The sequence below is a fragment of the Piliocolobus tephrosceles genome, chromosome 3 (assembly GCF_002776525.5).
Source record: "Piliocolobus tephrosceles isolate RC106 chromosome 3, ASM277652v3, whole genome shotgun sequence".
NCBI lineage: Eukaryota > Metazoa > Chordata > Mammalia > Primates > Cercopithecidae > Piliocolobus > Piliocolobus tephrosceles.
In genome coordinates this window covers 131,405,265-131,417,907 of record NC_045436.1, presented here as the reverse complement: position 1 = coordinate 131,417,907, position 12,643 = coordinate 131,405,265, and the positions used below count along the sequence as shown (strand labels likewise).

Here is a 12,643-nt window from a genome sequence, read left to right as displayed (position 1 = left end):
GCTTGCAGTGAGCTGAGATCCGGCCACTGCACTCCAACCTGGGCGACAGAGCGAGACTCCATCTCAAAAAAAAAAAAAAAAAAATATATATATGCTATTCATTTATTGAGACCGAGTCTTGTCTCGCTGTCGCCCAGGCTGGAGTGCAATGGTGCGACCTCGGCTCACTGCAACCTCTGCCTCCTGGGTTCAAGCGATTCTCCTGCCTCAGCCTTCTGAGTAGCTGGGACTACAGGCTCGTGCCACCATGCCAGGGTAATATTTTGTATTTTTAGTAGAGACAGGGTTTCACCATGTTAGCCAGGATGGTCTCAATCTCCTGACCTGGTGATTTGCCCACCTCAGCCTCCCAAAGTGCTGGGATTACAGGGGGAAGCCACTGCGTGCAGCCAATATCCAATTTCTTTTTATGGAGACTGGGTCTTTCTGTTGCCCAGGCTGGCCTCTAACTCCTGGCCTCAAGCAATTCTCTTGTCTCTTACAGGTATGAATCACTGTGCCCAGACGTACATATTTTTTATTTTTTCTATTGATAACGTTGGTTCCAAGGGACTCTTTTAAATAACTGGGATTGTTTGAAAGATATTTTAATGGTTTGAGAGCCTTTGTAGAATAAATTTTAAAAACAATATTTTATTGAGGTATAATTTATAAATTTAAAAATGCACAGATCTTTTTTTTTTTTTTTTTTTTTGAGGCGGAGTCTCGCTCTGTCGCCCAGGCTGGAGTGCAGTGGCCAGATCTCAGCTCACTGCAAGCTCCGCCTCCCGGGTTTACACCATTCTCCTGCCTCAGCCTCCTGAGTAGCTGGGACTACAGGCGCCCGCCACCTCACCCGGCTAGTTTTTTGTATTTTTTAGTAGAGACGGGGTTTCACCATGTTAGCCAGGATGGTCTCGATCTCCTGACCTCATGATCCGCCCGTCTCGGCCTCCCAAAGTGCTGGGATTACAGGGTTGAGCCACCGCGCCCGGCCAAAAATGCACAGATCTTAAGTGCACAGCGCAGTGACTATGCTTTCACCTATTTGCTTATCACTCAAGAACAAGTGACGGAATATTTCTGCTCAGAAACACCTTGCCCTTTCCACTCAGTCTTTCCCCTGGATGATATTTTGTCTCCTACCAAAGAACATTATAGCATTTTTTTGTTTGTTTGTTTGTTTGTTTGAGATGGGATCTTACTGTCACCTAGGCTGGAGTGCAGTGGGTACAATTACAGCTGCCTAAACCTCTTGAGCTCAGGTAGTCCTCCCACTTTAACCTTCCAAGTAGCTGGTACCACAGGTGTGCGCTACCATGCCTGTTTTTTTGTTTTTTGTTTTTGTAGAGATGGAGTCTTACTATGTTGCCTAGGCTGGTTTTGAACTCCTGGGCTCAAGCAATTCACCTGCCTCAGCCTGCCAAAGTGCTAGGAATACAGGCATGGGCTACTGTGCCTAGTTTTAGAACATTCTTTTATAAAGTGTTCTTGAGATTTATCCATGTTGCATTATTGGACTTCATTTTATTGCTGGTAATGTATGCCCCCATTACTTTTTACTTAAAAATTTTCTTTGCCAGCTGTGCACGGTGGTTCACACCTGTAATCCTAGCGCTTTGGGAAGCCAAGTTGGGCGGATCACCTGAGGTCAGGAGTTCAAGACCAGGCTGGCCAACATGGTGGTACCCCATCACTCCTAAAATACAAAAATCGGCCTGGCGTGATGGCAGGTGTCTGTAATCCCAGATTCGGAATTACAGACTGCTCGGAAGGCTGAGACGGGAGAATCACTTGAACCTGGGAGATAGTGGTTGCAGTGAGCCGAGATCACACCATTGCACTCCTGCCTGGGCAGCTGAGAGAGACTCAGTCTCAAAAAAAAAAAAAAAAAAATTAGAGAAAAATTTATTTGCCATTCTCTCTAGATTTTTGTTTTGTTTTGTTTTTATTTTTAATAGAATTAATTCAAAAATTTTAAAAAAATTGAGAGGCTTGTATTTGTGTATTTTTCACCGCAGCTTTGACCTCCTAGGCTCAAACGGTACTCCCACCTCCGCCTCTGGAGTAGGTGGCACTGTAGGCTTGTGCTACAACATCTGTCTAAGTTTTAAATTTTTTTGTAGACAGGGTCTCACTAGGTTGCCCGGGCTGGTCTCAAACTCCTTAGCTCAAGCAGTCTTCCTCACCTCATCCTCCCAAAAGTGCTGGGATTACAGGTGTGAACCACTATGCCTGGCCATTCTTCTAAAAATATTTTTGTTACATATGTATAAATCTTGCAGAACGCTTTCCATTTTTGTCTTGGCTTACACCTATAAATTCATTTCGGAGGCATAACACAGACGACTGGCAGATTTATAAAGAAGAGAAGCTGTTACTAGAATTGGGGAAAAATTTAAAATTGTTTGTACAGGGCAAAAAGATTAATATTCGGGTAGGTACTAATTGGAAAATCTTGATGAACATAATACAAGCAAGATTTAATAGCAATAAAGTAAAAATTATGGGAGAGAAACAATGGAACAAATAAATCATGCCATCAAATTTTAAACAGAAAATTTCTACATCCTCCCTTTCCGTTCACCATTCCTTAGGTAGACCCTTGTACCTTGATTGATGCTTGCTTGCTATATAGATCTCCTTATTCATTAAAGTTATAAAATGGTGCTATTTTAATTATAATTATTTTATTATTAGTGTGAAGAGGAGAGATAAATTCTACTTATCTATTTAGTCATAATGTAGGAAAGACAGGATACATAAGAGTCTTCTCATTGATTGATTGATTGATTGAGATGGAGTCTCACCCTGTTGTCCAGGCTGGAGTGCAGTGGCGCAGCCTCAGCTCACTGCAACCTCTGCCTCCTGGATTCAAGAGATTCTCCTGCCTCAGCCTCCTGAGTAGCTGAGATTACAGGCACGTGCCACCATGCCCAGCTAATTTTTTGTATCTTTAGTAGAGATGGGGGTTTCACCATATTGGCTAGACTGGTCTCGAACTCCTGGTCTCCAACTCTTGACCTCTTGATTCACCTGCCTCGGTCTTCCAAAGTGCTGGGATTACAGGCGTGAGCCACTGCACCCAGCCTTTTTTATTTTTTTATTTTTTGAGATGGAGTCTCGCTCTGTTGCCAAGGCTGGAGTGCAGTGGTGCAATCTCGGCTCATTGCACCCTCTGCCTCCTGGGTTCAAGGGATTCTCCTGCCTCAGCCTCCCAAGTAGCTGGGACTATAGATGCATGTCACCATGCCTAGCTAATTTTTTTGTGTTTTTACAAAATGCCTCCCAAAATTTTATATTTTTGCAAAAATGCCTCCCAGAGTTCTGGGATTACAGGTGTGACCCACTGTGCCCGGCTGAGTCCCCTTTTTATTTATCCATACTCAGAGTTACCAGTTGGTTCCAAAAGTGAACAATTACAGATAATTCATTTTGAGTTCTTGCTCTCTGCTCCATGTTAAGGACTTTACATAGATAAGATTATTTATAGCTGACAACACTTAGAGAGTATTTTATAGATGAAATTGAGACTGGGCATGGTGGCTCATGCCTGTAATCCCAGCACTTTGGGAAGCCGACGAGGGTGGATCACCTGAGGTCAGGAATTCAAGACTAGCCTGATCAACATGGAGAAACTGCGTCTCTACTAAAAATACAAAATTAGCCAGGCTTAGTGGCACGTGCCTGTAATCCCAGCTACTAGGGAGGGTGAGGCAGGATAATCCTTTGAACCTGGGAGGCGGAGGTTGTGGTGAGCCGAGATTGCACCATTGCACTCCAGCATGGGCAACAAGAGCGAAACTCCGTCTCGAAAAAAAGAAAAAAAGAAATTGAAGTCGAGAGAGGTTTCAGGACTCTGCTCAAAGTCTCAGAGTAAGCAACTTGCAGAGCTCATTGTTTTATCTCCCAGTCTAGCTCTATCTAGAAGAAATTCTTAGGCCTTATGCTACCTATCTTTCTATGTTCTGTGTCCACATATGTTAAGAAAATGTTTGTCTTCATTTAAATCATTCACTGGAGAGGACAGTACAGAACCAGATTTAGAGTAATGTAGCATGTTGTAGAAACTTACATATTTATAAATCTGTTAGTAGACCAACATGGAGAATTGTCCAGTCAGTTGAATATCCAATTTGACTACCTGGATAAGGTGATTATTTTATCACCAGGCATTTTCTAATCATGTAAAACTTAACATCTACATGGGTTTACCTAATGTTTGAGTTTTGTTTTATGAAAAATTTTAGTAAGATTTGATATGAATTTGAGAATGTTTGAGATGAATTTTCATAAATGTCAATTTCCGTTTTTCTACTATGCATTCCATTGGACCAGTGGGGTATGGATACCATTTGGTAATATTTACTAGAGTGTGATCTAGATGGGTATGTATTCAGGTAGAATGTATTACTCTTATGCCTTTAATTTGGGGGTGGGGGTGGTTCTGGTTTTGTATGTATCAGTGATTGTGACTTTGCTTATTTTACATACCATATCTATTTGTGTGCCACTTCTCATTACCTAGTTCCTTTATCTATTTTATGGAAAGGTGGGGGGGAGGAAATCAGGAAAGTTTTCTGAATAATTACCTTGGCCTGTATTTTTGCTTTAAAATAGCAATGCTAGCACAGGAAGTTTGCTAAGTGAAAATTGACTCAGCTCTTGCCATGATGGACAGAAGGATTACATTTCAAGAAAAAGCCTTTGCTCAGGCTAAAGCAGAATTTCAAAACTTTTGCACCTAGGATCTGGGAGTATAGTCCAGAGTGAAAGATATTTTTCTCAAGATTTACCATAAGAAAATTAGGGTGAAGGGAGTACGGGAATTTTATTTTATTTTTATTTATTTTTGAGACGAAATTTCGCTCTGGTTGCCCAGGCTATAGTGCAGTGGCGCGATCTTGGCTCACTGTAACCTCACTTTCTGGGCTCAAGCAATTCTCCTGCTTCAGCCTCCCGAGTAGCTGGGATTACAGGCGTCTGCCACCACACCTGGCTAATTTTTTGTATTTTTAGTAGAAACAGGGTTTCACCGTGTTGGCCAGGCTGGTCTTGAACTCCTGACCTCAGGTGATCCACTGCCTTGGCCTCCCAAAATGCTAGGTTTACAGGTGTGAGCCACCACGCCTGGCCGGGAATTTTATTTATAGATTTATTTTTGAGTCAGGGCCTTGCTCTGTTGCCCAGGTTGGAGTACAGTAGCACATGCACAACTCACTGCTACTTCAAATTCCTGGGCTTAAGCGGTCCTCCTGCCTTTGTCTCCCGAGTAGCTGGGACTTCTACAGGTGCACTCCACCATGCCTGGCTAATTTCTTTTTTTTTTTAGACAGAGTCTTACTGTCGCCCAGGCTGGAGTGAAGTGGTGTGATCTCAGCTCACTGCAACCTCCGCCTCCTGAGTTAAAGCAATTCTCGTGTCTCAGCCTCCCGATTAGGTACGATTAGGTGGGATTACTGGTGTGCAGCACCACGTCTAGCTAATTTTTTTTGTATTTTTTAGTAGAGATGGGGTTTCACCATGTTGGTCAGGCTGGTCTCAAACTTCTGGCCTCAAGGTATCCGCCCATCTTGACCTCCCAAAGTTAATTTTTGTTTTTATTTATTTTGCTCAGGTGGTTCTGTAACTTCTGGGCTCAAGCAGTCCTTCTGCCATGGCCTCCCATAGAGTTGAGATTATAGTCGTGAGCCCCACTGCACCTGGCCAGAATTTTATTTTCTACTTCATTAGGCATTTGTTTTAACTAAACACACACAAAAAAATTAAAATTGATAATTATCCTCCAAATTAACATCCAGAGCCCAATTGAACTTTGCCAATAGTTGTGTATGGCTTAAAGAATCTCTGTTCTTTAATAGTGCTTGAGGACTCTAACTTGAACTTCTTTGAAGCTTGTGGTTGACTGAGATTTATTCCTCTCTTTTGAGAATCAATGTCAAAGGATAAGAGAAATGTTATACAAATAAATATGGTAAATGTAAGGTGCATGATACAGCATTTTCAATAAATAGTCTTTGTTGTTACTTTACATACACAGTTCCTTATATTTTAATCTTGAATTTGTCTTAATCTATGTCTTCTCTCATACTTTTGATTTGTCTTCAGGTGAGAAGCCATTTAAATGTGATCAGTGCAGTTACGTGGCCTCTAATCAACATGAAGTAACCCGCCATGCAAGACAGGTTCACAATGGGCCTAAACCTCTTAATTGCCCACACTGTGATTACAAAACAGCAGATAGAAGCAACTTCAAAAAACACGTAGAGCTACATGTGAACCCACGGCAGTTCAATTGCCCTGTGTGTGACTATGCAGCTTCCAAGAAGTGTAATCTACAGTATCACTTCAAATCTAAGCATCCTACTTGTCCTAATAAAACAATGGATGTCTCAAAAGTGAAACTAAAGAAAACCAAAAAACGAGAGGTGGACTTGCCTGATATTACCAATGAAAAAACAGAAATAGAACAAACAAAAACAAAAGGGGATGTGGCTGGAAAGAAAAACGAAAAGTCCATCAAAGCAGAGAAAAGAGATGTCTCAAAAGAGAAAAAGCCTTCTAATAATGTGTCAATGATTCAGGTGACTACCAGAACTCGAAAATCAGTAACAGAGACGAAAGAAATGGATGTGCATACAGGAAGCAATTCAGAAAAATTCAGTAAAACTAAGAAAAGCAAAAGGAAGCTGGAAGTTGACACCCATTCTTTACATGATCCTGTGAATAATGAGGAATCTTCAACAAAAAAGAAAAAGAAGGTAGAAAGCAGATCCAAAAATAATAGTCAGGAAGTGCCAAAGGGTGACAGCAAAGTGGAGGAGAATAAAAAGCAAAATACTTGCTTGAAAAAAAGTACAAAGAAGAAAACTCTGAAAAATAAATCAAGTAAGAAAAGCAGTAAGCCTCCTCAGAAGGAACCTGTTGAGAAGGAATCTGCTCAGATGGACCCTCCTCAGGTGGGGCCTCCTCCCACAGAGGCGATTCAGAAGGGACCCGTTCAGGTGGAGCCGCCACCTCCCATGGATCCTGCTCCGATAGAGGGTGCCCAGATACAGCCTGCTCATGACGAGCCTGTTCAGATGGAGGTGGCTCAGGAGGGGCCTGCTCAGAAGGAGCTGCTGCCTCCCCTAGAGCCTGCTCAGATGGCGGGTGCCCAGATGGTACCAGCTCATGTGGAGCTGCCTCTTCCCATGGAGACTGCTCAGACGGAGGTTGCCCAAATGGGGCCTGCTCCCGTGGAACCTGCTCAGATGGAGGTTGCCCAGGTAGAACCTGCTCCCATGCAGGTGGTCCAGAAGGAGCCTCTTCAGATGGAGCTGTCTCCTCCCATGGAGGTGGTCCAGAAGGAGCCTGTTCAGATAGAGCTGTCTCCTCCTCTGGAGGTGGTTCAGAAGGAATCTGTTCAGATAGAGCTGTCTCCTCCCATAGAGGTGGTCCAGAACGAGCCTGTTCAGATGGAGGCGTCTCCTCCCATGGGGGTGGTTCAGAAGGAGCCTGATCAGAGGGAGCCACCTCCTCCCAGAGAGCCTCCCCTTCACATGGAGTCAGTTTCCAAAAAGCCTCCTCTCCGAAAAGATAAAAAGGAAAAGTCTAACATGCAGAGTGAAAGGGCACGGAAGGAGCAAGTCCTTATTGAAGTTGGCTTAGTGCCTGTTAAAGATAGCTGGCTTCTAAAGGAAAGTGTAAGCACAGAGGATCTCTCACCACCATCACCACCGCTGCCAAAGGAAAATTTAAAAGAAGAGGCATCAGGAGACCAAAAATTACTCAACATAGGTGAAGGAAATAAAGAAGCCCCTCTTGAGAAAGTAGGAGCAGAAGAGGCAGATGAGAGCCTACCTGGTCTTGCTGCTAATATCAACGAATCTACCAATGTTTCATCCTCTGGACAAAACTTGAATACGCCAGAGGGTGAAACTTTAAATGGTAAACATCAGACTGACACTATGGTTTGTGAAATGAAAATGGACACTGATCAGAACACACGAGAGAATCTCCCTGGTATAAATTCAACAGTTGAAGAAGCAGTTTCACCAGTGCTTCCTCCTTCAGCATTAGAAGAATGTGAAGCAGTGTCCAAAACTGCACTGGCATCACCTCGTGCTACCATGGCAGTAAATGAGTCTCAGGAAATTGATGAAGATGAAGGCATCCACAGCCATGAAGGAAGTGACCTAAGTGACAACATGTCAGAGGGTAGTGATGATTCTGGATTGCATGGGGCTCGGCCAGTTCCACAAGAATCTAGCAGAAAAAATGCAAAGGAAGCCTTGGCAGTCAAAGCGGCTAAGGAAGATTTTGTTTGTATCTTCTGTGATCGATCTTTCAGAAAGGGAAAAGATTACAGCAAACACCTCAATCGCCATTTGGTTAATGTGTACTATCTTGAAGAAGCAGCTCAAGGGCAGGAGTAATGAAACTTTGAACAAGGTTTCGGTTCTTAGTTTGTAAGGTATATTACATTTTATATTCATTTATAGTAGCAGACAACCTTTTAAGATTGCTTTAATTAGTATCTGATGTTGATTTTTAAGTGGCATTCTTTTCCTTAGGACTTTTTATGTATACCTATTGATTGTTGTGTAAATTTTAGCAAATATAAGAGAGTTAGTGTACTAAACCAGCAGATACCTAAATCTGTTAGCTTATGTGTTTAATTGAAATTAGAAGCCTACGATGGTATAACAGCATTTTATTGCTTTGTCCGGCTACAACTTGTCATTTTTTTCTCCGTGTCTTATCTTCCTGTTTCACTTTAGTTTATTCATTTTTTATTGAGATCTATAAAAAATTGGCTTACTTAATAGCAAATTACTTGAAGAATTTGCCTGCTTTATATAAAGTTAGCACTTTAAGATTTTTTTTAGAGATAAGACATTTAAATTGAAGAAAATTCTCCCAACAGTAGACATTTCTGTCAGTCCAAGTATTTACTTCCTGAGTTTTGATCAATATTTTTTATTTGTGTATGTTAATCATCATAAAAACAGTGATTTTGGTGTGTTTTTTATTTTGGTGCTTTAATGGCTTAAGATGTTGCACATTTTTTTTTCTTTTGGTTTCTGTTTTTGTTTTTTTGCCTATGCAGTTAAATTTTTCCTAGAAATAGCATTTGTGTTGAACAGTAACACTTTATACATATATATGCATGTTTATTTTGTTTGGCGTCTTTGGAGGGATGCTTTTAGACTTGTTTGCAAAAGAGCAGTTTTCTTTTTCTTTGCTGCAGTTGTCTATTTGGCAGAATAATAGTGTGTGCAAGTTTGTGAGCAAATGAAACATGCAGGTTCAATCCATTGATTTTGATTTTTACATCTTATATCTATGCCAGAATCTGTATTTCATATAACTTATTTATTTTGAATGGATGTAGTAAATTCACAGCTATCAGTTTTGATTTTGCAATAAATAAACCACTAGGTTCCATATCGAACAAATTTTTATCTCAAATACCAACCATCAGTTTTTTTTGGTTTTTTTTTTCCATGTGTTTTGGTACAGCTAATTCCTAATTGTAGAGTGTTAAATGTTTGAGGAAAACCTTTTCTCATAGATGGTTGGTGTCCATATGGCTACTTTACAATAAAGAACTGTAAGTGTTATTTGGAAACTGCAAACCTGGAATTAGGAGACATAATTATTCCTTCATTTATAGAATATCACTTGGGAGATTCCAAAGCCATAGCTATTACGCGGCAAACCTAGGATAAGAGAGGTAGTATGAGTGCTGGTAGACCAGCTGCAACTTTCCTATACAGTGAAAAAGGCTGGTGAAAACAAGTACAGTCCAGATTTTTAAAAATCATACTTTCTCAGGGATCTCCACAAACTGGTGGGTGTCCTGGCTGTCTGTGTGATAGCCTCTTTCTACAGGTGAGGCCTCAAATGAATTGCAGCTATCCTAGTGTTCCTGTGGGGGCACTTTGTATGAAAAAGGGCATGTACTTCAAAACATTTTTGTAGGTTCTTTGGCCAGTTGCCAAAGTGTATGAAAGAATCCAATAGAGGATTTTTCTTACTGATAGCAGTCATTAATTGCAGTAAAATATGATCCCATTAGGGAATCTTGAATTCTGACCTCCCATATTCTGTTTTGAAATAACCACTTTATATATCATTTTAAAAAAAATCTGATGATCTCTTTGAGGCAGGTTTCAGATTTTGGCAGTACAACATGAAAGATTAGGAAAAGCATTAATAATGTGTGGGTGGAAAGCTTGTTAAAAATCTGAGAGTGAAGTTTGAGTTAAAAGTTGTTTGAACATGGAATTGACTGGGAGGCCAAAGACTTAAAGAAGCAGAAGATTCTTCTCTTAAGACATGAGGAGTAAGTTGTGTGATAATGGTGTGTGTTTTGTGTGCATGAATGGACATTGTAAATGTTGAATTCTAGGCTCCGACAATCATTGTCAACAGAAGATCAAGCTGCAAATATTTATGTTTTAAAACTTAAATTATAAAGCTAGTTAAGTCTTTCTAACGACTAGTTTTAATGTTCATGGGTACATTTTACCTAAGTTACCGTTTACATTGTATAGAAAAAGATTCATCTTAAGCACAGATTGGTTATTAGGAACTAGTTTGGGGAAGAGGTTTTTTTGTGGATTCTTTCATACTGTAAAGAAAAACCATTTGTCTTTTGGGGAATTCTAATTCTAATCTAGTCTTAAGACTAGAGTGCTAAAAACAAAAACATGAAGGAAATTAAAACCCCTTATTATTAGATTGATTTGTAAAAACATTGTTACTGGAAATTGATTGGACTTGAGGCCTTCTTCCAGAAAATAAGGACTTGATTGTCAGGCCTATATTAGGTTCTGAACCTTAATGCCATGTATTTGTACTTACTAAAAATTGTTTCAATGAAAAGTACATTAGCAGTATGAACTTCTGGTCTAGGTGGAAGTTCTTCCATTTGAAAAATGTGATATTTGCATGGAACTGTTTGAATATTTTTATTTTCTAGTCCCCCTCCCCCACACTGGATAGAATTTAACCTAGAATTTTCCCTTTGGATAAAAGAACAAAAATTGAACATGTTATTTGTAAATTGATGTTTAGTAATTAGTGATAAACTTGAAATACTAGCATATATTATAAGCCTTAATCTTAGGTAGTCTTATGAAAATGAATCTCTTAACTATCTTTTGAACCTGTATTCACATTGGTTTTCAAGATATTTTAAGTTATATTTTTTCCTCTTTTCAGAGCTGCTTCTTATTCTGGGGCTACTTTTTTTAAAATTGTGTAATTCACAAGGGGCTGCATTTTTTTTTTTTTTTTTAATAAGACATAACTATGGCTGGATCTTTTGCTCTAGTCTTCTAAGAAGGGCCATTGTATTTTTTAGAGTCACTTCTAAAGTCATGTGGTAATTAACTTTGGAGACTGTTTTGCATATGAGTGCTGATACAAATTAAAACCCAAGTAGACCTCATTGCATGTCACCCTATGAATGTTGACAATGGAAGGAATACCTTGCCTGTAGTATACTGTCACTTCTGGACTGAAAAGCTGAGGAAGAAAGTTAATTTTCTTTTTTACCTAAGTTAGAAAAACTTAACAACTGGTGTTCCTAGTTTCCTGGTTGACCTCGGCAGATGAAGTGAACAGATAGTGTTAATTCAGATTGAAGAAATCATCTGAATCTTGGTTTGTGTAGATTTACAATCTACATGCAATATTAACTAAATCAGTTAGCTTTTACAGTTTCACATGTGTACATAGGTTCCCTCCCAGTCCCTTCCATATCCATTAGTTATTGAACTTTCTAAACTGGCATTGAAACATTACAACAATGTTTTCTTGCACCAATTTTATAAACTTATGCAGTGCAATACGTGTTACTTTTCTGAGGCAAACCAAAGGTAAATTTCTCAAGGTTCTTGCTGCCTTCTTTAGCAGCATTTGATGGAAGATCTTTTATACATTTGTAATAGATAAAAATAAACCAGATTGCAAATCCTTTTTTAAAATCTTAAACCATGTACCAAGTTTTTGGTCCAAATTGTGTAAGATAAGTTAAATTGCATTCTATTAACCAATATGAGTGTATTTCCATAAGCATAGTTAATGTTGAAATAAAGTTTTAAAAACCATGATGCCTTTGTTTATTATTGGTATATCCAGAATGTAGGAAAGCCAAATGTATGTTGCTGGAACTGCAAGTGTATTAATAGGCTTTTCAAGATTATTTCTCAGGCTGGGCACAGTGGCTTACGCCTGTAATCCCATCTCTTCGGGAGGCTGAGGCAGGTGGATCACGAGGTCAGGAGTTCAAGGCCAGCCTGGGCAACATAGTGAAACCACGTCTCTACTAAAAATACAAAAATTAGCCGGGTGTGGTGGCGGGCGCCTGTAATCCCAGCCATTCGGGAGGCTGAGGCAAGAGAATTGCTTAAAGCCAGGAGGTGGAGGTTGCAGTGAGGCGAGATCGCACCGTTGCACTCCAGCCCAGGCGACAGTGCGAGACTCCGTCTTAAAAAAGTATGTATTGGCCGGGCACGGTGGCTCAAGCCTGTAATCCCAGCACTTTGGGAGGCCGAGACGGGCGGATCACGAGGTCAGGAGATTGAGACCATCCTGGCTAACACGGTGAAACCCCATCTCTACTAAAAAAATAAAAAAACTAACCGGGCGAGGTGGCAGGTGCCTGTAGTCC

At 40.3% G+C, this 12,643-nt stretch overlaps 1 protein-coding gene across 2 annotated transcripts in view; it reads left to right on the top strand.

Moving 5' to 3' along the window:
• The window catches only part of REST (RE1 silencing transcription factor), a 27,441-nt gene extending 15,361 nt beyond the window's left edge, over window positions 1–12,080 (top strand). For both annotated transcript variants that reach the window (XM_023192209.3, XM_023192208.3), the window contains exon 4: window positions 6,088–12,080. In XM_023192209.3, the coding sequence (XP_023047977.1) occupies window positions 6,088–8,396 (2,309 nt within the window). In that variant the 3' untranslated portion in view covers window positions 8,397–12,080. The remainder of the gene's footprint in view (window positions 1–6,087) is intronic.
• The last annotated feature ends 563 nt before the right edge of the window (window positions 12,081–12,643 follow it).